Source organism: Cynara cardunculus, assembly GCF_001531365.2.
Source record: "Cynara cardunculus var. scolymus isolate 2C chromosome LG 12, CcrdV1, whole genome shotgun sequence".
Taxonomy (NCBI): domain Eukaryota; kingdom Viridiplantae; phylum Streptophyta; class Magnoliopsida; order Asterales; family Asteraceae; genus Cynara; species Cynara cardunculus.
In genome coordinates, this window is record NC_037539.1 from 27,975,831 (window position 1) to 28,000,420 (window position 24,590).

Sequence of the window (24,590 nt, forward strand, 5' to 3'; positions counted from 1 at the left end):
TTTAAATAATTGTGATTTGGTTTTTTATTTAAAATAGTCATTTCAAGTATTTTTTATAATTTTCATCAAAAATCACATGTGATATCCACAAGTAATCGACGTTTTTTTTTTCTAATTAATAATCGTTAATTTTCGTCAATTTATCATATATGATATTATTCATGGTAGAAAAGAAATAAAATTAAATAATTGTTAATCACGTATAATTTTTACAAAAATTGTAATTTTTAAAATATTTTTTAAATAAAAAATGAATTCGTTAAATAAAAGAACTAAATACGCCTATTTTAAATGTATTTAATATAAAATATTTTTCCAAATAAAAAATTAAATCATATTAAAATTATAAATATGGTAAAAGTTGAATATTACATAAGAGTTTGTTTCAAATGCAACTCAACACATTTGTACAACCAATGCAACCCAATAAATTAAAATATTTATAAAAATGATGAGAGTTTATTTATTATGATTTAATTATTTATGAAAGATGAATAAGATTCATTAATTATAATCAATACCTTGTATTAGAAAATAATCAAAACTTATATGAAATTACATATTAATCAAATTAAACGAACGGTTGAGATTGTGTTGTATTGGTTGTATAAATGTAAAGAGTTGTATAATAACCTACTATTAAATAAATACCTTAAATCACTTTTATATAATTAAATTACTTTTATACTTTTATTTATTTATTTTTAGAAATTAGTTTTTTAAGATATTATTTAATGAAATGATTGGTCTAGAATTATTCTCAATTCTTTTAAATATGTATTATTTTTTATTTGATCTTTTATATATATATATATATATATGGTTTGGTTCATGTGAGATCAGTCTGTTTTCATGAGACTCGTAAAACCACTTTTTGCTATGAAAGTAAAAAACTGATAAATCCTCTATCAATCATTGATCGATTTTTAGTCAACAGTCATGAATATTCAAGCCCCATTATTATATAAATGGTTATACCCTGGATAGTTTATTTATTAATTAATTTTGGTTTAAAACATCTGACTTAAAAAATTGAATAATACTAGGGTGGTTGTTTACCACTTTTAACAGTTTCATTAACATACAACTTTTGAATCGTTAAGAGATAAATCTTGTTTAGCAAGAAAAAAGTCTGTTTTTTAATGGTTCCACAACCCTCTGAATAATTTTGTATCCTGCATCTCCCTTAACCATTAAGAGCCCTAATTTCATTGTACACAATTAGCAAACAATTATATTTCATTTTGTACTATATCATTAAAGTCTCTTAATCATTCGGACCACTTAATTATTCTGTACCAAACCATTCAGCAATTGTCAAACAGACTTGTAACAAACGTAAATTCAATTTTGCATGTAGCAAGACCCACACGATTCTTAAAACAAATGCATGCTTTTCTTTCTTCTATTGAAATGAAATACACTTCTATTATTTCGTTTAAAGAACACAACAATTCAAATGAAATGCAAATATACAACTTCAAATCAATAATTAAATTACTATCGACTTCTATTTTCTATGATTAAAAACCAATGGACGAAATTGACTATCGTTTTGTAAACATCCCCTGCGTTAATGACGAGAAGTCGTATTCGCCTCCTAACTGAGTCGGGATGCTTAACGATCCCTTAGATGTCGTGGACGGTCTACTTGCTCCTAAACTTTTGGTGCTCATGCCAGCTCTATTTGAACCATACATACTGCAAAACAAGAAACACAAACAGATGTTAGGTACTCCAAGAACTACATCCTCGGCTTCTGGGCTTTTTTAGGACCGTAGACTGGCTTTATCTTTGAGCTAATTGAAAAGGTGATATTTGGTAAGCTATAAGCTAGTTTTTGATATACTACTTCAACCAACATTTCAATAAGCTCCGGGTTTCGTTTTCTTTTACTTTTTTCCAATTGTGCCCTTGATATTTTACATAAAAGATTAAAAAATCCTAGTCTTTTAATCCTTTTATATTGTTATCTAACTTACAAGTTAGTTTTTCATAAACATGATTAGTTTATCAATCAAACGTTAGCTTATATGGCTACTTTGTCAAACATAGCCTTTGACGTATATCCTGCAAAGTGGGCTGTACGCCATTCATCATAATTTGTACTAAAGTCAAGAAATTTGGTTATGGAAAGCACAGATGTGATGCACAAGGTACAACTCGTAATGTAAATTTACGTCACCTGGTTATTGTGTAAAAACCGGGATTTCCAATAGGTTGTGAAGCTTTGATGTTTCCCATCTGCCAACCAAACAGAATTTCAAGATGAATTTGATAGTCGACATAAACATCGGAATGTTCAAGTGCTACGATTATCGAACCTGATTTGGAAGACGGTGGAGACCATTCATGCCATTTTGATTATTACCCACAAACTTAGATTGTCGTTGAGTATGAACTGCTACTTGTTGCTCAACGGAAAATGGTGGCACCATGGTTGACTGTTCAAAGAACATAAAGCGGTCAACATAACAAAAAACCAAAGAGTAGAGCGGTTATTTAAGTGAAAACCCCCCCGACTTGTGAAGAGCTTGACAAAGAGAAAGTCATATGATATGGTTTTGAAAATCTGGTTAATAGTAAGCAATAACATACAAATCATAGAAGCAGGTTATGAGGTTAATTTGTAAATAATAAACAATCTGTTGATGAGCACACCTTCTCGGAAAGATTCACATTGTCGGTTTTTACTTCTTTATAAGGTTCTTGAGTAAGAGGCGGCACCGGCACAACCCAATCTAACCCTTGAAACAGATCCTCAAATTCGGACTTAATTTGCACTTTGTTACTTGATTTCTTGGCATCATTGTCTTCTGCCACCGGTAACATTGGACCAGATGCTGCAATATTCAGATCAAAGAAACCTTTTAGCCTAGAATGAAGCGGAAAATCATAGCCTTGGTTCGTGGGATGTAAAAGACTAAAATACCCTTTAGGGTGTGTTTGAAACATGGACAGGACAAGCGAGAGCGAGCGGTAGGAGAATTGTGGAAGTTTTAGTGTTTCAATTTGACATCAACAGTTTAATAATTTACCAATTTTGATTGAACTCCCTAATTTTTGTTCCACCTAGTTTGGTGGGACAAGAAATATGCAATTTTTGTCCCACTTAGTCTCATCCTATCCAAGTCTACATTATTGCGCCAAACATGGGATCACAAATTTTAGTTTTGTCATGTCATGTCCCGTCCTACATACCAAACGCACCTTTAAGGTATAACTAATGATACAATGGTACAGCCAAAGACAAAAGCAAAATGACCTTACTTTGGATTCTTGGTATTGGATTCTCATCACTAACAGAAGGACTGGGGCCATTTTCTGCCCGTGGCAGATCGAAAAGATCAGTGGCATGATAATCATCAACCTTCCGATCCAATACAATCTCCACAGCTTTAGGTTTCTCTGTTTTTGATTCAGGTTCAATTTGTTTGGGTCGAACAATGATCTGTATGCATCACAAGTCAACTAATGTTACAGAATTTAGCAAATTCTTTCAAAGTCAATAACACAAAGTCAACAAAAAGAAGATTAAAAGTGAAATGAACAAGTTAGTACCTGCTGATCAAGAACTTTAGGAGGAACGTGAGGTATACTTTTGTTCATATTGTAAAGCTGAGGGGTCTGTTTTGGCTCAGGTAAATGGACAATGACCCTAGTTGAGGCACTGGTTGTGGTCACAGGTTTATAAACTGAAACATTCTCTTCTCGTTTTATACTCAAATGATCTTCAACTTTTCGCTCACGAGAAATCCATCTTTTGTCTATATACCTGATCAAAATCATTCACTATTCTACTTAGTACACAAAGAGAGTGGAGTAATTGTCTTTAATCTTTGTGAACATTGTACTCAACTTTATGTTGCAAATTAACATCAATCTTGTGAACATGTCATTAGAAACTACGGTTTGCTAGAATAAGTGGATTTGGGCAGATTATGGAAATATAAATGCAAAAAATAAATCATATTTGACATTTGCTTATTCAAAACTTGATCATTTTTGTCAAGTGTAGTGTTCTTTTTTCTTAATTTTTCAAGAAAGATGGTTTGAAGCAATACTTCTTCTACACCTTCCATTTCATGTTGCAAAAATGTTGTTTTTCTGTTCATCACTATTTGAGTGACCCTATTAGTTGCAGCAAGGCTTGACCTGTAGGTGCTAGAATGAAAAGGAAGATAAACATACTTTGCACGAATGAAGTTCACAGTCCCAACTCTATCGTATCTGGGAGGCAATTCAGCTTCCCAAAAGCTATTTGATTTCTTATTTCCCATAGCTGCAACAACAACAAATTGTTCATTTAAAAGTTACTTTTAAGATAATATAAGTTCATTCCTTCATTCTAAAATATAGTTTTCCCCTTTTACCTTTAAAAAATACAAAAGGCACCGAACTAAGATCATGGTCAAACATAAAGTTCAAGAGTACTGTCTGATCAACATTTGTAACATTGTACTTAAATTTAAGATTACTTTCTGAACAACATTTGTAGCCATTTTACTTAAACTTAATTTTCAAAAAAAAAACTATCGTGGTTGCAAATGTCCCAAAAAATAACACTTGGACAACTTGAGCTTCTATAACCACAGTATCTGGCTTTAACTGTCAAAAAAGCATTGTAGTTGCAGGAATTGGAGGTAAAACCTCTTTATGAGAGTTTTGAAACTCTGATGATTTTTTCAAAGCTAAAGTCGAATAATTGTTACCTATGTTAATCGCTCTTGTAAGTTATAGAAAAAGAAGTTTAAGAACAGTTTCAGAACAAGATCTATCAACTCACTTTGTATAAATGCAATCTGATCAGGTAGCCATGTATCAAGTGTAGCAGATCTCACCTAAAATAATATAAAAATAAATAAAATATCACCAAAATTTAAACATTGTTTATGGTCAGAATTTCTCTTTAATGCAACACGACCTTTGAAATGTGTACTCCAAGACTTCTATGAATCCCAGAACATTGCATACATATAAAAATTCCAAGATTTACGCTAGCCCATCTTGGACCCCTGAAATCATAACATATATGTTTGAATAATATGCACAACTTTAACAATTTTCTTGCAAATAACTAAAAATATTTTTTTCTATGCCACCTACTTGCTTTTGCAGTCGGCGCATTCCCGATTCTCTGGTAATTTAAGTTGCCCCTCCAGTATCTGCATTAGGGGAGCAGTGAGAAAGTATTGTAAGAAAACATTAGTTATAGCATATGATCCCATATGGAAAGGACAAAGACTCAGATAACTTTCAATTTGTCAAGGAAAAACATAGAGTTTTTCTTTTAACTTGAGAATGATTGTGAAACATAGGTTCTATTTGCTGAGCTAGGATTGGACACCTACCAATCTTAGAACCAAGTGATTGAACTTGATCACCACGTAATCGTAATTCTGTTCTCGTTTTATCCAGTTAAATTCTAGCATTCAAAAAGGAATGTTACAATTTTTTAACAACTTAAAAACCATTAAAAAAATGTCAGTTCGTCTTTACTGAGCCATGATAGAGTGTCCCACCAATTTCACATCCAACTAACTAAAATTTGATCACTGTTTGGATATGATACCAGATTAAGGACATTATAGCATGATGATACGGAGCATATGTACACAAATAGGGTCTCGTGTCATGAAGACCAAGCTTAACCTAAAAGCTTAACCATCTCAAAAAGAGACACAACTAAAACTCTAAAGTCGTCGAGGATTCTAATCTTTATCTACCTCCTAAACCATAAATAGAAGAGAGTGCCAGGCATGTCAAATAGGGGGAACCCTCTTGCATTCGTCCTTTTGCAGGTCATCAGAGGAGTTCCCCAGATGGATCATAAAATCCAGCACCAACAATCACCACATAAAACCATCTCATCTACCATGATAAATAGACATTATTCATCAAGAGGTCTCATGCAGCAAAATCCATAATTCACTATCCCAATTCCATAAAATTTGCAACATTCTTATTACAACTTCTTAAGCAATATAATAACCCGTTGCATCGTTACAAAAGTTGATGATGTTTATTTAGGACCAGAAAATTTCCTTAATCATTAATGAGAGGTACTTCAGACTATTTGTCCAATCAAATATAAATATTGAGACAGAGGTCCGTGGCGTTATGATCCTAATAACAACCCAGCCCCCAAACTTTTAGGCAAATTAACTACCTACTCTGTTGTCATTATCACAGAGTCGATTAATTGATTTCAGTTCACGCTTCACACGAGTTTCATACATTGTCATCATTGGAGGATTAGTTCAAAGCATGTGCGTAGTCAAACATTACGAAAATTAGCTGCAATTTTTATAGAATGGAGGTGGTGTGGCGATGTTGTGGTCCTAATAAGTAATAAGATCCATGCCCCCAATGTTTCAAGCAAAAGTACATATGTGCCCTATGTCATTATTACCAAAGTTAATGATATTAATCTGAGTTCACAAGATTCTGTTATTTTATTATAATATTGAAGGCTATCTCTCACTAGGTTTCCAGTCAAAACATGCAAATTATCTCTCACTAGGTTTCCAGTCAAAACATGCAAATTTAAAGAGAAATTGGACATATTATGGCGATGGTGATTGGCCGTGACAACACCCCACCCCACTCTGCCAAGGTTTCAGAACATATCTTGCAAGAGGGTAGTAAATTTTACTTATTCCATACCACTAAAGGGCAACGAATTTGACAAAGAAATTGACATTTCAACAGTTAAACAACTGTAGATATCGATATTCCTTAAACTAATAGTTTTATGAATCATACATTTATGCCATGCTATGTCCTACAAGAGTTACAACTCACAAAATGGGACCAGGTGTCAAAACATCATCTTGGCATCTACCAAACATCCCTTGACAGCTATGTTACCAACTCATTGAACTGCATAAACACAAAACAGAAGCTCTTATAATTGTTTGATTTAATTAATAATTTCTCTATTTGTTTAATGTAGCAAAATTCAGGTGACCCTTTTAAGAATTCTTAATGCTGCCGGTCTGGAAAGAAACAAATTCATATCGATAATTCCTAGAATTCTCTGTTTTTTATTCTTTATAAAGAATCCAACTTTAGCTTGTGGCCAATAATAAAATGTAGTCCATATGTCATTTTTACGAATGACAAAAGTTGTGCTTTTGTATGTAAGTGAATTAGAATAACTACTCATAACCATATAATAGTTCCAACTACCCTACTATTTATTAAAAAGCTAGGCCTCATTCCGTGGCAAGGTACAACTTCTAGAGTATTATGTACAAATTTTAATGCATGAAGTACAAGCCATATAATATTACTTATTTGGATTTGTCCATTGTTGATGTGAGAAGATGATTTACCTCTTAAAGACACAATTTCTGTGCCCTCCCTTTCGTGCTTTGCAGCTTGTACACCATACATAATTGGTTTGACTTTTAAAAATGGAATTTTTTTTGTTTCTGTTGATAAGTGAATCAGGATAATTATTCCCTCATTTGTGCTTCAAGACTTGTACACCTTGCATAACTAAATGTATTCCGCATACATAGAATTTTTCCCTTTCTGCTGGTGACTCGTCACTATCCATTTAGAAGTTTCAACTACCCTACTAAAGAAGCTATATGCCTTTTCCTAAAGCAAGGTACAACTTTTGCTGCACTAGTTTCAAGCTTTGGCTTTATATGGGAAGAAGATTATTTAACCAATTAAAAACCCAATTGTCGTAACAGGTCATTTGTGCTTTACAGCTTGAACACCATGCATAACTGGTTGTACTTCTAAGAAAAATGAAAATTTTGACTTTCCTTGGAAAAGTGAATTTGGACAGCTGCTCATTACATTCTTTACACCTTCAATTTTCAACTGCCAAATTAAAAAACCCAATTATTGAAACCACTCATTTGTGCTTCATGACTTGTATACCATGCATTACTAGTTGTACACATGTACTCCTAATAGATGAAACTTTCAGTTTTGACTATGTTGATGAAGGAACTAGGACAACTATTCTAATTGAGCAGGTCCTTTTCCTTGCCAAATGATCTCAACTGGCTATTTTAATAGAATATTATGCTTCAAAACTTGTAAATCATGCGTCAAGAGTTGAAATCTAAAGAATAATAAGCTTTGGCCTTTTAACCTTTTGAACAGCTTTTAATGCACCGAAGTATAGCTTAATAAGCACAAAAGGATGATAAAATCATCTATAACAATATATTATGATGATCTACATGAATTTAAATAACCAAAACTCATTTTTAGATTAGAAAGAAAGGTTTGAATTTCAAGTCGAAGTGGGACTTTTTTGGGACAAACAGTAGAAATATGTTCTGATTAGTGGCAACCTCTGGTCTCTGGAACCAGCTCCTGTAAATAATCTTAGAATATTAAGCTCATATGAAGTTGCATACCTTGTTGATAATTTAAGAGCAGTGGAAAGACAACTGAATCAATTAGAACTGGATTGTGGTAAAACTAATGAGAATCAAAGCTAAAATCATACATAACTTAGCCAATCAAGCATAGAAAAATCTTTTTTATCTTTATGAATCAGTGAAACCTCAAAACCCCAGAAATGGAAAAGCAATAGGATATTACAGAAAACTAAGACGGTTTTCATTATAAGCTACGCTATTTTTTTATTGATAACTCGTAACATTTTGAGCAGCTAGCAATTAACCCATATAAATACAACACAGACACATATATGAATTCACAGAAACACAAACCTAATTGATGATTGAAGATACACAAGGGATGAAGGGAATCCTTTGGACTTGGATGGTAATAGAATCATAACAGTCAAAGTTTTAATCAATCATAATTACTCGAAACAACCACAGAAAACTTCCGATTCCTTTTATGAAACAGTAAAAGCTGAAAACCCACAAAAATGGAAAAGCAACATATAGGAGTTGATGGAAATCAAACCTTTCTGTGTTTTTCATTAAGCTCCTTAGTAACCCGTGCCTTTTGATTCATGATAAAGGATCTCTGTGTGTATATGGATTTTCTGTAACTACGAAGATGATTAAAGATTGTTGAAGAAGAAGAATCGTAACGGAAGAGAAGAAAGGGAGATTTTGGAATTGGATTTTCACCTTTTAAAAATAAGAAAATAAAATATTCTTTTCTGTTCGGACCTTTTGGGAGGTTTTTTCTTTCTAAATTCTTTATTTTTATATAACAAACTAACAAAGTATACCAAAAAAAAAACCTTCATTTTCATATCAATCTTAAATGAATCGTATGCATCGAAATATAATAGATCAATTTTTTTTAAATTAAAATTCATGGATGAACATGAGATGAAAAAGATCAAGAATTCAAATATCTTCTTATATTTTACGCCATAACTTTCCTCCTCATATCATCCTTCGTCATATATACATACCCTTTTTTTATCTCATAATTAAAATAAATCATGCATTAATATATAAAAAAAACAAATCTTAATATTGATGTATATAAGAAAAAAATTAATAAATAAAAATATATTTAATAAAAATTTAAAAAATACAACATTCCTATTTATTGGTGTTATGGTTATTTTTTTTTTTTATCTGACAGTTTTCTTGCTGATGTGAGATTTGATTCTCTTATTGTTTTTTGTACTGGTTTCTTATTAAGGTTTTTTGTATTTCTTTTAATTACGGTGATGATTATGAAATACAATGTCAAATACTAATAATTACAAAGTTTAAATTAGGCCTCCTACTTATATAAAAATTCAAAGGTATCAAATTTGATCAAAATTATTAAAAACGACAAAAATGTCCACAACTTATATTAATTCGGTGAACAGAATTTAAAGGTATAAACATTATGTACATAACTATTCTTTTTGTTATCAGCACATAAAAATATAGATTTTGAATAAAATAAAAACAAACAAACATATATATATATATATATATATATGACCAGGACGATGGTAGATAATAAGGGGATGACAACAAGGGAGATAGGTAGGGGCGGCGATGGTAAGGGGGACAAGTGTGACAACCATAAGGAGAAGCGATGGCAATAGCAAGGAATAGAGAGTCCAACAGGTGATAGGAAAGGTATTGTATGTTACAAGCTTAAAATTTATCTAAATTTTAATTAAGTTTGTAAATGATAAACATTACCCTTGAATTTTTCTTTGTTTTTTTAGAATTTAAAGATTAAAATTGTATCGAATGAAATAATGGTCATTTTATCATTTTTTTTCAATGTCAGCTTGATCGAAGTTGATGTAGATTCTCTTTTGTTGCCTTATAAAATCAACACAATCATTTCTAAAACCACCGTAACCTGAATACTAGAGACGGGACAAAAACTAATACAACATAGAGATTTTCAAATGGAAAGATACCATAATATAGGGACTAAATGTGGAAGGGGCATATACTAATAGGGACTAAATGTGGAAGGGGTAAAATATAGGGACCAAAAGTACGATATATGAAAGGGAGAAATGATTAAAAGGGTAGATTGGTAAATTAAGGCAGTCAACGTGGAGGATGACTACAACTATGAGGTGGGTGTGTATTGGCAGCCGATTTTTACCTGTTGCCGCCGTGTATTATTGACTTCTATCCTCGTCGACTTCCTACTCAATTTTGCTTTTTTCTATGAGTCGTACGATATTGTTTTTGGTTGTATGAGTAAATTACATTTTTTCCCTTATTTATGGTGCTTTTTTTAGTCTCTAAAATTTATAAATTGTAATTAAGGTTTAAATGACGTGAGATGGGACATGGTGGCAAAATCAAATCTCAAGTTTTATGAGTTGCAGCAAGGTCATAATATTTTTCGAGGCTTACCTTAAAACGTCATGTGTGTGTATATCTATACTATATTAGAAAACATTTGACAAAAACTCTTAAAAACTATTTTTTATGTATGAAGTATTGTTTATTGATGCATATTACTTAAAATTTAAGATTACAAGTAGATTGTGCTTAAGTACAACATATTAAAACTCTATCTTTGAATTCTTGTAACTAAATGCAGATAAACATAATCAAATACATGATAAACATCTCATTTTAAATATAAAAAATCTAAAATATAATTAGGATAATCATTAAATTCTAACAGAATATTTAATTATTATATTTATAAAAATTATATTATTAAACCTAAATTAAATTATAATTAAAAAATTTGAATTAAGAAAATTACACCAAAACACAAGAACTTTTAAAAAGGTTAATTTAATACTGATATCAATATTTTTTATTCAAAAAATTTATAATATTTTTAAATTTATATTTTATTCAAAAATAAAAACATTATCATTTTCTCAAAACCACATAAAATCGTATTATATTGACATAAAAAGGGAATAAAATGAAACACTAAAATCAAGATGTGTCTCGATGCATTGCACGAGTACCCTTCTAGTGTGTGTATATATATATATACACACACACACACTAGGTTCGATCCCGTATATTACACATGGTAATTTGAAAAAATTAAATCATGTCAGAAACTTATCTTACAGATATGAATGATCATCGAAAGTACGATACTACTTCAGACTTGTACTCTTGAAATAACTCTGAAAAATGATACTTCGGACTTGAATTTAGAAATGAAACTATATCAATAATCAGTTAAAATGAAGTTAACCCTAGAATAAAACAAAATTTAGAAATGAAACTATGTCAGTAAATTGAATTTAAACTTAGAAGTAAATTTAGAATGACTCTTCTGACTTGTACTCTTGAAATAACTCTGAAGTATAACTCTGAAAAATGACTTCAGACTTGTACTATTGAAATAACTCTGAAGTAAAACTCTTTAGACTTCAGAGCTCTATATAGGCAACGCAGAAGCTCTGCATGCATGATGCAAAGGGTCTGCATGCACTATGCAAAGGCTCTGCATGGTGCTCCGTATGAAAAAGAAGACTTCAGAGTTCGGGTGAGCTAATTCTGAATAATGACTCTTCAGACTTGTATTCTGGAAATAACTCTGAAGTAAAATTCTGAAGAATGACTCTTCAGACTTTTACTCTGGAAATAACTCTGAAGTAAAACTCTGAAGAATGACTCTATAGACTTGTACTCTTGAAATAACTTTGAAGTATAAAATCAATCCCACTAAATCAGAATTCAGACTTCTAAGTCTGGAAAAAAAAGACTTCAGAGTTTGGGTGAGCTAACTCTGAAAAATAAGACTTCAGAATTCGGGTGAGCTAACTCTGAAAAATGACTTTTCAGACTTAGAAGACTTCAGAGTTCAGACTTCTAAGTCTAAAAAAGAAGACTTCAGACTTCTTTTTCTAAGTCTAAAAAAAGACTTCAGAGTTCAGACTTCTAAATCTGAAAAAGAAGAGTTTAGACTTCAGAGTTCAGACTCCAGAGTTCGGGTGAGCTCAGTTAGAAAAAGCAGACTTTAGAGTTCGAGTGAGCTAACTCTTTAAAATGACTATTCAGACTTGTACTCTTGAAATAACTCTGAAGTATAACTCTGAAGAATGACTTAAGACTTGTACTATTGAAATAACTTTAAAGTAAAACTCTGAAGAATAACATCAAACTTGTACTATTGAAATAACTCTGAAAAATGACTCGTCAGACTTGAATTTAGAAATGAAACTATATCAATAATTAGTTAAAATGAAGTTAACCCTGGAATAAAATTGAATTTATAAATGAAACTATATCAGTAAATTGAATTTAAACTTATAAGAGTGCATGTGTCAAATCTGAAGAAGAGAAATTTGAAGACCTTGAGTTCAGAGTTTTTCAAATACCTAATATCTTTGGAAAACACCCTATGGTAAAGTTTGCATCATACAGAGCAAGACCAACCAGAGCTCCTCTGGTCCTTAAAAACCAAACCCCCTTTGGATCACCAATCAAAAGCAAGACCAACCTAAAAGCAAGGCCAACCAAAGGCCCTCTTGTCAATCAGAGCCTTTGGTTCGTCTATCCAGAGCCTCTGGGTCAAAATAATGTTAAATACTTAAAGAATTTGAGTTCCAGTTACAACTAGAGACCCTCTGGTTAAACATGAAGATCAATCAAAGCCCCTCTGGTTCCTTTATGATGGATTGGAATAACTTTCCAAAGTTCAACTAAACAACCAAAAACAAAGCCATCCAGAAGCCAGACCAACTAGAGAGGCTCTGGCTTACAAGACTAAGTCTAATTCTTAAATACTTATCTTCAAAGTCTAGATAAGTTTATTACAAGACTAGTACCCTTGAAATTACTTTGAAGTGAAACTCTTCCGACTTCAGAGCTCTGTATAAGCAAGCCAAAAGCTCTGCATGCAATATGCAGAGGCTTTGCATGGTGCTCCATCTGGAAAAGAAGACTACAGAGTTCAGGTGAGCTAACTTAGAAAAATGACTCTTCAGACTTGTACTCTGGAAATAACTCTAAAATAGAACTCTAAATAATGACTCTTTAGACTTGTACTCTTGAAATAACTCTGAAGTAAAATCAATCCCATTAAATCAGAGTTCAAACTTCTAAGTCTGAAAAAAAAAGATTTCGGAATTCAGACTTCAGAGTTCGGATGAGCTAAGTCTGAAAAGAAGACTTCAGAATTCGGGTGAGTTAACTCTGAAGAATGATTCTTCAGACTTGTACTCTTTAGAATTGTAGAAGACTTCAAAGTTCAGACTTTTTTTCTAAGTATAAAAGAAGACTTCAGAGTTCAGGTAAGCTATGTCTGAAAAAGCAAACTTCATAGTTCGATTGAGCTAACTCTAAATAATGACTTAAGACTTATTCTCTTGAAATAACTCTGAAGTAAAACTTTTTAGTAAGTTAAATTTAAAATAAAATGAAGTTGATCGTAGAATAAAATTGAATTTAGAAATAAAACTATATTTGTAAATTGAATTTAAACTTAGAAGTAAACACCATTTTTTTCAAGAATCAGTTACCACACGAATTAATTAACCCATGAATAAAATCAATTGCATCCTAAAATAGTGGGATTGATTGAATAAGAGGACACATGTCAATCAAATGAGTATAAATGAACTTTTAATGTAATTGTGTCTAGATACGTTCAAATGAGTCTAATAGAACTACTAATATAAATTGTGTCTAGATACGTGTTTAGGCAGGAAAACAAGAAAACTGACTCACCAAAAAATGACACGTGTCACTCAAGTTGCTTATTTATTATAAGTGTGTATGTGTGTATATATATATATATATATATATATATATATATATATATTATGGCGAAGACCGTGACATTTTTTAAGGCTTGTCCTAAGGTGACATATGTATATATATATACACACACACACACACAAACACAAATACACCAGTATTCACACTTGTATGTGTTATGTTTTGAACAATATTGTAGAAGAAAACTAAACTTATATAAAGTAAGAAAACTAAGAAAGAAAGAACCATTGATACCAAATATATAGAACTTATAAAAAATGATATCGAGAGTGCAAAATCAAGATTAAATCTCTTAAATCTATACTCACTGCTTTTTATCAATTTTCAAAGATTTTGTGTTCAAATCTTCAGGAATGTGAGTAACTATTTACTTATTTGAGGTTTTAGTTTTAAGTTTCTTTTTTATGTTTATTTAATTCATAGGACTCGTACATATGTATCATTTATCCTAAGTTATATATTAATGTAATCCCAATCTTACAAAATAAAGCTAGGTAATGCGCCATAACAGGTCATAACGTGTTACAATGCAAGTCAAACCTTATAATGGAGCCATAGGAGTTAACATGACAGTGAACCCAAACCTTGATATCATAACACACCATAATAATGTCACAATGCATTATTTAAAACCATGACTAGTCCCTTCTCTTGATATTGTTGGAGGAGGCTCTATTTAATCATTCATGTGCTTCTCATGTCATTTTCATTAATCTTTTAGAGTTTAAAAAATAAAATAAAAAATATTATTCAATACAAGATTTACAAAATAAATTAATATTATACAAATATAAGGACATTCCTTTTATAAGCCATCTAACTCTAACAAGCTATACAAATCATAGTCAATGCTTATATTGAGAAACAATAAAGATATTTATGAACAATTATCATGATTTATTAGTTATGATTGAAATCTATATATATATGTATATATATATATATATATATATATATAAAAGTAGGATGATGGATGTCCTACGTGGCATCACCACCATTCAGCAATTCACTATTCTAATTTTCTGGAATAATTTATTTTCTATCATTCAAAAACATAAGTTACTTTACTTTCTCCTCCATTTGAAATGACTTTCTCTTCCATATCACCATCTAAAACAATTGAAACGTCACTGCCTCCGGCATTCTTGCTGCCTCTCCTCTTGCTCCTCCCTCCTATCCTCCGACGTGCCTCGCTCCCTACTAAGAAAATCTTCCCTGTGCAGGTATTTGTTAATTCTCACCAGTTTTTCTTTTTTCCAAATTCGAAATCCAAACACCCGCTAATCTTCCCCAATCCCGGCGCCTTCTCCATTTAGGGCTTTGCATCCTCTCCACCCCTCCACCGTGCAGCGCTCCTATCGTCTTCACTTCTCTCAATGGCGGCGAACATCGACTATAAAAACCCTAACCTCACCATCATCCCGATGATTTGTTTGTTCCCCAATCCCGCGCCTTCTCCATTTAAGGCTTTATATCCTTTCCACCCCTCCATTGTGCAGCGCTCCTATCTTTACTTCTCTCAACGGCGACGAGCATCAACTATAAAACCCTAACCTTACCATCGGCCCAATGATTTGTACGAGTAACTATCTTTTCCTTTTTCGTTTTATTTATTTGCATACTACGTGAAACCAAAGTTTTTAACCTTTTGACATATATGATGCAGGGAGTAGTAACATTCATGAGAAGAAGATGATAACCAATATAGATTCAAATCAGAAAGATCCTCAAATGTGCAACCTTTGTGCAAGTGAGATATACAACAATTTACATGCAACAGAGGTTTGTCCTATGGCCGAACACCTTTCTTGCTCCTGACCCAAAACTTAATACTGATTAGTTGTCTGTTTTGCCATTCAGCTTATGCGTAGACCATGTTCTGATTTCATGGAGACAATACATCGAGATGTAACTCAGAGTATGAAGGGAGTCTTGGTTGATTGGCTTGTAGAGGTTAATCCTTAAACCTAATTGGAGTTCTAAATTTACGTTTTCAATGTTATAGGCATTCTTGCAAAATGCAAATAATAGAAATATAAAACAGGTTATAAGGGAGGTTGAATAGCAAAAGTAGGGAAGTATTATAATAGCCATGACCATTATATATAATGCATATGCATTGCAAGTGGTTTGGTAAAGAATCCATGTGAAATTATTGATTTTCTTGGATGATTACAAATAGCCAATTTATAGGGCAAACATATATTTTTCTTCTATTTGCTTGAAGTGTCCTCTTAATTAACACTTGTAGATTTCCTCTAGTATTTTTAACTAAATATTTTTGGATGTCTCATTTCAAGTGTGTTGAGATTTATATAGATATCTAAGTTAACTCAGGTGCTCAAACCCATCGTTTGCTCTAGAAATCATTAGCTTATGAATACATATTTAATATCATGTAAAGTTGTAATTTGTAAACATATGCAACTTTGATTCTATGATATTTTGCCAACACTGCTTTTCCATATGACCAATTTCATTGTCTCACTTTTTGGAGTTCAGTTTAACGTTGCTATGCATTTGGACTTGATTTATGTTATGTGTATGACATTGTTTCATATGTGGTTTGTGCATAAGTGGCTTGGTTTGCGTTATTTACTCTAAATCATACCCCATAACGAGCGTCCCTGTCTCTAATTCTTCATTGGTTTTAATGTGCAGCTGCATCTTTCAAGTTCCAAGACCATAATCAGTTGATGTATTTTGAAACAAGATGGTGTGTTTTTCATTAGATGATTGTATCATTTAATACTGGTTCATAATCTATGGTTGAATACAATATGTATATGTATGCTACTTTTTTGATAAATGTGGAATATGTTATATTGTTTGTTTGATGATACAATTGATTCATTCGTAATAGGTTTTTCCAAACGATGTTGATTTGCTTAACCCACCAGTTGAGTTGGAGAAGAGGAAGCACAACCTAATATACAACAATTTAAGTGCAACATAGGTTTATCCTATGGCCAAACACTTTTCTTACTCCTCACCCAAAACTTAATACTGATTAGTTGTCTATTTTACCATTCAGCTTATGCGTAGACCATGTTCTGGTTTCATGGAGACAGTACAATGAGATGTAACTCGGAGTATGAGGGGAGTCTTGGTTGATTGGCTTGTAGAGGTTAATCCTTAAAACTAAGTCGAGTATGCTTTCAATGTTATAGGCGTTCTTGCAAAATGCAAATAATAAAAAAATATTAAAAATATGAAATAGGTTATAAGAGAGGTTGAATAGCAAAAGTAGGGAAGTATAATAATAGCCATGGCCATTATATATACTACATATGCATTGCAAGTGGTTTGGTAAAGAATCCATGTGAAATTATTGATTTTCATGGATGATTACAAATAGCCAATTTATAGGCGAGACATATATTTTGCTTCTATTTACTTGAAGTGTCCTCTTAATTAACACTTGTAGATTTCCTCTAATACTTTTAGTTAAATATTTTCGGATGTCCCATTTCAAGTGTGTTGTTTCCTTCTCTTGAGAGCTTCAAGATAAAAATGATTTGTATACCCTAATGGCCACATCTACAAATGTATCTTGTGCCTAGATTTTCGGCCTGCATGGTTTACTTCAAGTTGAAAATTGGGACTTACATTAAACATTTCCTACTCATGTTATATCCATGAATCCATCAAAAAGTTAAATTGATACAAATATGGTTAAGACATGACTAATAATTAAACACTCTACAAATATATAAAGGTTGGCAACATGATAGTCTGTGCATGGCATGTCAATACTGCAGGCCCATATGCGCCATGGCACATGGTGGTATTGTGATGTAGTGTGCAGTATTTGCATTTTGAATGAAATGATGTGAATTATTTGTTCCTGTTTCTATGAGTCTTATGTTTTTCTATTCTCTTGCAAAGTTTACACCTTGAGAGTAGGTATTTCAAAGTCTAGATACAAATTTTGGGTTACGGTTTTGTCTCTTCTTTCTCATTTTGTATCACAATACTTCTCTGCTTCACTATATCGATTCTGATTAATTTCTGACCCTCCATTGTTTTATAATAACATGTGTTGAAGTGCATTTAGTTTATTACTTTTATAAGGTTTGTTTGTTTCCACATAGTATATTTTTATAACTGAGGAAAATTATTAATTTCAAGTTTTATTAGTAGTAAAGCACCACATAACAGTTGGTGGGTCATAAGAAGAAAGTGCATGTCAATAAGCATGCTTTTGTCATATACAACCTGAATGATGGCATCCTAACGTAGTTCTCTAAGTTCCAAGGAAACGAAAGGAAAAAAGACTGGTATCTCTTTAAGGCTAAAACAAGAAAGCATAGTTCAGTGACTTCTTTTGTAGGGTGATGATATGCTTTTAACTGATCGTTACTTCTGAATAGGAATCTTGATGTTTCTGGAGATGATGGTAGGGGAAAAAACGCAGATGAAGAATATGAAGACATTGTTCCTGGCCTTCAATGTAAGATCGTGGTTTGATTTGAGGACCATAGGGAGTTTTCTAAGGCGTTGAAGGTGTTGTGTGGGAGGTCATTACAAAAGGTAGACATATAAAAGGCCTATTTGAACTACCAATATATAATATTAAGCAACTTTGTGACAGTAGATGCCATTATTTAGGTACCAGATCAAAGATCAGCTGAAGTTGTATGTTGAATAACATTATTGAGTAGGGAAGGATTAATGAGCTGGCCATTTTCTAATAGTTTCTAGAAGACTTACAACATCATTTCAATATGTGCATTTATTTCACTAAAAAGATTCCAAGTAGGACAAAAATTGTGTCTCAAGGCCGTATTGAAGAAGCTCCCAATATTGTGGCAGATGGCACTTTAATTATTCTTATTTTAGTATAATGTTGTGTAAATATGTAATTATGAATTGCTCGACTGCTTAGGTGCATGTGATTGAATTGATAGCCACTCTTATATTGATCATCCTACAATAGTTTATGTCTACCTGTGTATGTGCTCACGCGAATAGCTAAATTCAAGTTCTTTTGTTCACTTCACTTTTCAGTCCTGTTCTTATTAAAACATGCGTGATTAAAACCTTTAAAAAAAATTATTAGAATCTATCTTGATTCCTTTGATGTCTACATTTTCACAGGTGGCAATGACCCATCTAATGGCTGTAACTAACTGTAACATAGATATGGAGAGCTTGATATCAGGCCAAAATAGAAGTATAACTATACTTTCCATGACCACACTGTTGAAAACAGGCAATGAATCAGGTGTTGATCATTTAATGAAGCAAATTTTTTGATTAACCTGGATATCCAACCCGCTATGCGAGCTGACTAATTCCAAGGCGACCACCTGCTTTGCAGATAGCCCAGAGTCACCGCATTTGAACCTCCATGGCCACAAGGGGATTTTTATTCCTCATTGGATTTGAACCTGGGACCTCCTGGTACTTTTGACCTTTGTAGCCAAGCTCAAACCAATCAGGCACCACCCTTGTGGTTTAATGAAGCAAATTACCAACTTCATGTTTGATATTGCTGATGAGTTCAAAATTGTTGTGGTTGATGCCATCAGATCCTTGTGTTTGAAGTTCCCCCTCAAGTACAAAACATTGTAAGTATGTTCAACTTTTCTTTTGAAAATCAGGATGAATATTTAGTATATGACTGTTTCTCTCATGGTGTACCTTTATTGTCTATTCTTTTACTTAGGATGAATTTCTTAAGCAATATCCTGGGGGAAGAAGGTGGATTTGAGTACAAAAAAGCAATTGTTGATTCTATCATGATCCTCATAAGGGATATTCCAGATTCAAAAGATAGTAGGCTTCTTCACTTATGTGAATTTATCGAGGACTGTGAATTTACATATCTTTCAACTCGGGTGAGCTTATTATTTCTTACCCTCTTGTATTTTAGTGTTGCTTCCTTGCTTGTGTTTCCTTAAGCTACATTACTAAAACTTCTTTTTATTATACTCATGATCAGATTCTCCATTTTCTTGGTGTTGAGGGACCAAAGACCTCCGATCCCAGCAAATACATAAGGTATAATGGTTATCCCGCCTCCTACGTGGCATCACCATTTCAACATTTCAATATTCTAAATTCCTGGAATTTCTTATTTTCTTTCATTCAAAAACATAAGTTACATTCTCCTCTATCTCTTCATCTAAAACAGTTGAAACTGTTATTGCCTCTGGAATTCTTGTTGCCTCTCCTCCACCATGTGGTGTGTTGAGTCTGTGTGGTTGATTTTGTGATGTTTTGCAGCTTGGAGATAAGGAACGACGTTGACATCTTCTACTCATGTTCCATTCCCAGTCTTGCTCAAACTCCTGGTAATATAAGTATGAACTAATTGTGATATTAATACAATTTTATATGATAATAGAGTTAAAGTATTTATTTCACACTATGATACTAAAATATTTTATTATAATTAGTAAGTCTATTGTAATAACTATTCAGACAAACTTTGTTATTACAATTAAAAGATATTAAGACCATTAAAGATGATTTATTACAATCTCATAAATGGTATTGGGGTTTATTTTTGAACTTTTAATTTATATAATTACATTTATTAAAATTAAATAAATGGTATTGGGGTTTATTTTTAAACTTTTAATTTAAATGATTACATTTAAAGATTATTTATTACAATTAGTAGGCCTATATATATGAATATATGTGTACTTATATGCATAAAAGCAAGTTGTCTTAACATTTTTAGTAAAAGGTACATTATGTTGCTTAGAGATTCTTAGATTTTTGTCATCGAGTATCTAAAGTTGAAAGATTTGGGAGAAGATAATTAATGTTGGGCTATTAAGGTAAGAGTTTGCTGGTTGTGGGAGTCTTTGAATTCAAAAAAACAATGGAGAACTAATTAGCTTGGATATGGTCTTCATTGATGAATTGGTACGTCCCTTTTAATATCGATCAATGCATGTTCAAAAGTTTTATACTAAGATATTCTATGTAGGAGCTTTATGATCACTTGCTTATTTTTCATTTTAATTTCAGGGAACCGTAATGGCTACAACAATCCGGAAGAATTTGGTGTCAAAGTTCAAGCATTTGTTGAAGGCGGGTTTGGTGTATATTGTTAAAAACTTTAAAGTGGTTGTGAATTCTAGAGCTTATAGGGTTGTTAATTCGAAGTTCAAGATCATGTTTACTATTTTAACAACCGTTAAGAGAGAAGATAACAATACACCTTCAATACCGATGCACAAATTTCAATATATTAATGAGAAGACGGTTAACACTCGGGTGAATGATGACACTATTCTCACGGGTACAATCATTTTAAAGTTTTTTACTTCTCTTGAATTTATTATGTGGTGTTCCTTATTTTATTTCATTGCTTGCTACACTCGGTTGTTCTAATATAAAATATTTGTATAGATATTGTTGGGTGTATAACAGAAATTGGCGTTCTGGAAACTGTTGGTGGGAGTTATACAAAAAGGGATCTTGAAATTATATCGGATTAGTAAGTTTGTTTGATACTTATATATAGACTTATTTTTACCAATATTATTATATCATTTAAGTTGACATTCTGCCATCTATCTATGTGCAGCTCAGCTACTTGCAAAGTTACATTGTGGGGAGAACTTGGTGAGAAATTTATGGACGAACACCCGATTGACAATGGGAATTCCCCTTTGATTATTATCGTTACCTCAGTACACATTAAAAAGTTTCGAGGTACTTTTAATTCTTGCATATTTGTATATTTCTAGGTGCTCCTGTGATTAATAATAACATATATATCGTTTCTTGTGTGATTTATAAGGTGTCATCAATTTCTCAACATCAAGTGCAAGCAAGATATATGTTAATCTTCCCGACAAATATGTGTCGTCTTTGATTAGTAGGTTTGCAAGTGTATGTCCTTGGGTGAAACTTAGGGAATCGGTTTGTGTAGTACTAAGAACAACTGAAGAGGAGATGTTTGATAATAGAATGAGTATTGAACAATTGCTAAGGGATGACTGGAAAAACGAATCTAAGGTGCAATTTTTTCATCAGTTTTTTATGCCTGAACAAACTACAGCAGGGTGTTATACAAGTTTTGCTAATTACATGTTTTAATCTTCTATATGTAGGGGTATTCTATAATTATCATGGGTGTCATTGACAAATTTGAAACTCATTACGGTTGKTTTTACTTAGCCTGCAAAGGATGTTGCAGAAGGGTTACACCAGTTGATGGTTTTTATAAATGTGGCCCTTGTGATATTGAATCAGACGTCACTCTTACATTGTTAGTGTCCAATCTTTAAGATTTCTAATGTTCTAAAGTCCATGTAATTGATAACAATTTTTTAAGGTACAAGCTACATTTTGTTGTTAAAGATGATACTGGTATGACTACATGCGTTATTCTTCACAAGCTTGCTGAACGAATGGTGGATTCATCGACACTTAAACTGTTAAAAAAAGTTATCCGAATTCTGATGAGTTTCCCCGTGAAATCCTTCAACTTTGTGGTAAAAAATACATATTCAAAATTGTTTTGATAGATTACAACATTAAACGGGGGAGTGACAAGTTTTCGGTTCATAATGTGTTTGAACCAAATTAAAATATGGAGAAATCATATTTGTCTACCGGAGGAGAAAAGGTCAGTTCATCTTTACACTAAAAGATTATGTAGTCTATTTTTATACTGACCATATGTGTGATATCTAATTGAAAATAGAAAACATATGTGACCACAAGTGGAACCACCAATAAAGGAGTTTGAACAAAGGTAAAATACTTTTTGTGTGTATGTTTCATTCTTAACTCATATTGTTCAATTAATTACATATAGATTCTAATGATATTGATATTGATTAACCCTACGAATTTCAATAGAATGATGTTTCGTTGCTTGATGAGTTGGATGATGAAATTGAAGATCAACAGTCTCCGGTCACTATCTCCGCCACAAAACGAAGAAAGATTATCATTGATGATGAAAATGAGTCGAGTGGCGGTGCGACATCTTAATCCATGCTATTGGAAGTTTGATCTCATAAAACATCAACTGTTTTGAAAAGTTCTATATGTTTGATGATTATATTAAAGTTTTGTTAGGGTGATTTGTTTCATAAATTTTATAAGTTTATATAATTAAAGTACGTTTGGGTTTTTATGCGGTTGAATGGTATGTCGTAGTTGAAACATATGCTAATTCGTTATTCACTTTTGTTTGGTTAAGGTAAAAAATGAGTAATATATTGGAAAATATGTAAACATTAACTTACAAACAAATATAAAGGCAATTTAGCTATTTTATAAAAAGGAAATTCATGAGAACTATACACATGTCACTCCATGTGCCTTTTCCTAGTAGATATATCAACAATAATAATAGATTATTATTATTATTATTATTATTATTATTATTATTATTATTATTATTATTATTATTATTATTATAAAAGCCACATGGTGTGACACATGTGCATTCAGCCAATGCAAGAGTTCTGGCTGTCCACTTAGATGCTTCCGTCACTGCAGTTTTATGAAGTGAGGGGTAAGAGATGCTATTGGATTAGACCTTTTTTTGCAACGAAACACCCCAATCCAGCTTCAAGGGATTTTTCCAGCTTCAAGGGATTTTTCTAGCTGGTGCAGCTCTTCAATACCTAAAAGATGAAGCTCCTCACCTTTCAATCGCCTGCCTTTCATGGAGGATGATGTTCGACATTGATAAGTTGACTTGCAACCCATTTGTTTGCATATCTTGCTCTAAACCATTGTAGTCCTTTCCAATAACCAACTTTATAAAAATACTTTACAGGTTCAAAAAAGGAAGCTCTACCAAAAAATCAACAAATCTTCATCTTCATTCTACACAACATGTAGACGCAAATGCAAGCCTCTGATTCAACCTTTATCATTACGCAACCGTTAGAAGTACAAGCTCACGGCTGGAAGTATTGGAAAAGAAGTTAAGAAATCATATTGTTATAAAAAAGATACCAGATAACATATCTCAATATGCCCATGTCCTACAGTCAGCGTACCAAGGATTCTGATCTCATATGTAGAATGTCAAAGCAGTTTGTAATGTAACAACAAACAGAGAAACTAATACCCGTAATGCTACTTTATATATGATAATGAGCAATTAAAACAACATTTTAAGGCTTTAATGAAAATAAGACCACATGAAAATGACATGGATGAGCAAACAAATCAGTGAATAAGGCTGATTTTATTAGTAGCATAATTTTTTTTTAAGAAATGGTCAAATACGTGGACTACTTGGTGATGAGATAAAACAAAAACACACACCATGATGAATTAGGATTTAGGAAATCCTTTCTATCGATATCAAATTGATTTTTCTAATACAATCAAAATGCATTTAGTTCTTATTTCATCTTCTACTATAAATATATAAAAGATTTAAAACTTTTATCTTAAATTTTTTTATTTAGATTAAATGAAAATGTTATTATTATATGAATATAATCAACATAGTAAAGTGATTAG

At 32.1% G+C, this 24,590-nt stretch overlaps 1 protein-coding gene across 5 annotated transcripts; it reads right to left on the minus strand.

Moving 5' to 3' along the window:
* Positions 1-1,380: 1,380 nt before the first annotated feature.
* On the minus strand, positions 1,381-9,105 carry LOC112523342 (probable ADP-ribosylation factor GTPase-activating protein AGD5). Of its 5 annotated transcripts, XM_025132907.1 has the most exons (13): positions 8,908-9,066; positions 6,805-6,882; positions 5,352-5,425; positions 5,107-5,165; positions 4,925-5,015; positions 4,787-4,841; positions 4,192-4,282; positions 3,562-3,775; positions 3,271-3,451; positions 2,662-2,843; positions 2,325-2,444; positions 2,186-2,244; positions 1,381-1,701 (listed from the first exon to the last, which is right to left on the minus strand). In XM_025132907.1, exons 5-13 carry the CDS (start codon positions 4,970-4,972, stop codon positions 1,548-1,550), a joined length of 1,104 nt encoding a protein of 367 aa, XP_024988675.1. In that variant the 5' UTR covers positions 4,973-5,015; positions 5,107-5,165; positions 5,352-5,425; positions 6,805-6,882; positions 8,908-9,066; the 3' UTR covers positions 1,381-1,547. The 5 variants fall into 5 exon arrangements, with proteins under 5 accessions (XP_024988675.1, XP_024988672.1, XP_024988673.1 ...); XM_025132904.1 differs by lacking the exons at positions 5,352-5,425; positions 6,805-6,882 and adding an exon at positions 9,078-9,105 and having other exon boundaries at positions 8,908-8,995; XM_025132905.1 differs by lacking the exon at positions 5,352-5,425 and having other exon boundaries at positions 8,908-9,074.
* Between the last annotated feature and the right edge of the window lie 15,485 nt (positions 9,106-24,590).

Bases quoted from the DNA above. Each gene is read 5' to 3' on its own strand.
- LOC112523342 (XM_025132902.1), bottom strand. From the start codon at position 5,432: ATGCTAGAATTTAACTGGATAAAACGAGAACAGAATTACGATTACGTG. The intron at 4,283-4,786 runs GTGAGTTGATAG...TTGTTGTTGCAG, and splicing joins TCAGATTGCATTTATACAAA to CTATGGGAAATAAGAAATCA. The intron at 3,776-4,191 runs GTATGTTTATCT...GATTTTGATCAG, and splicing joins GTGAACTTCATTCGTGCAAA to GTATATAGACAAAAGATGGA.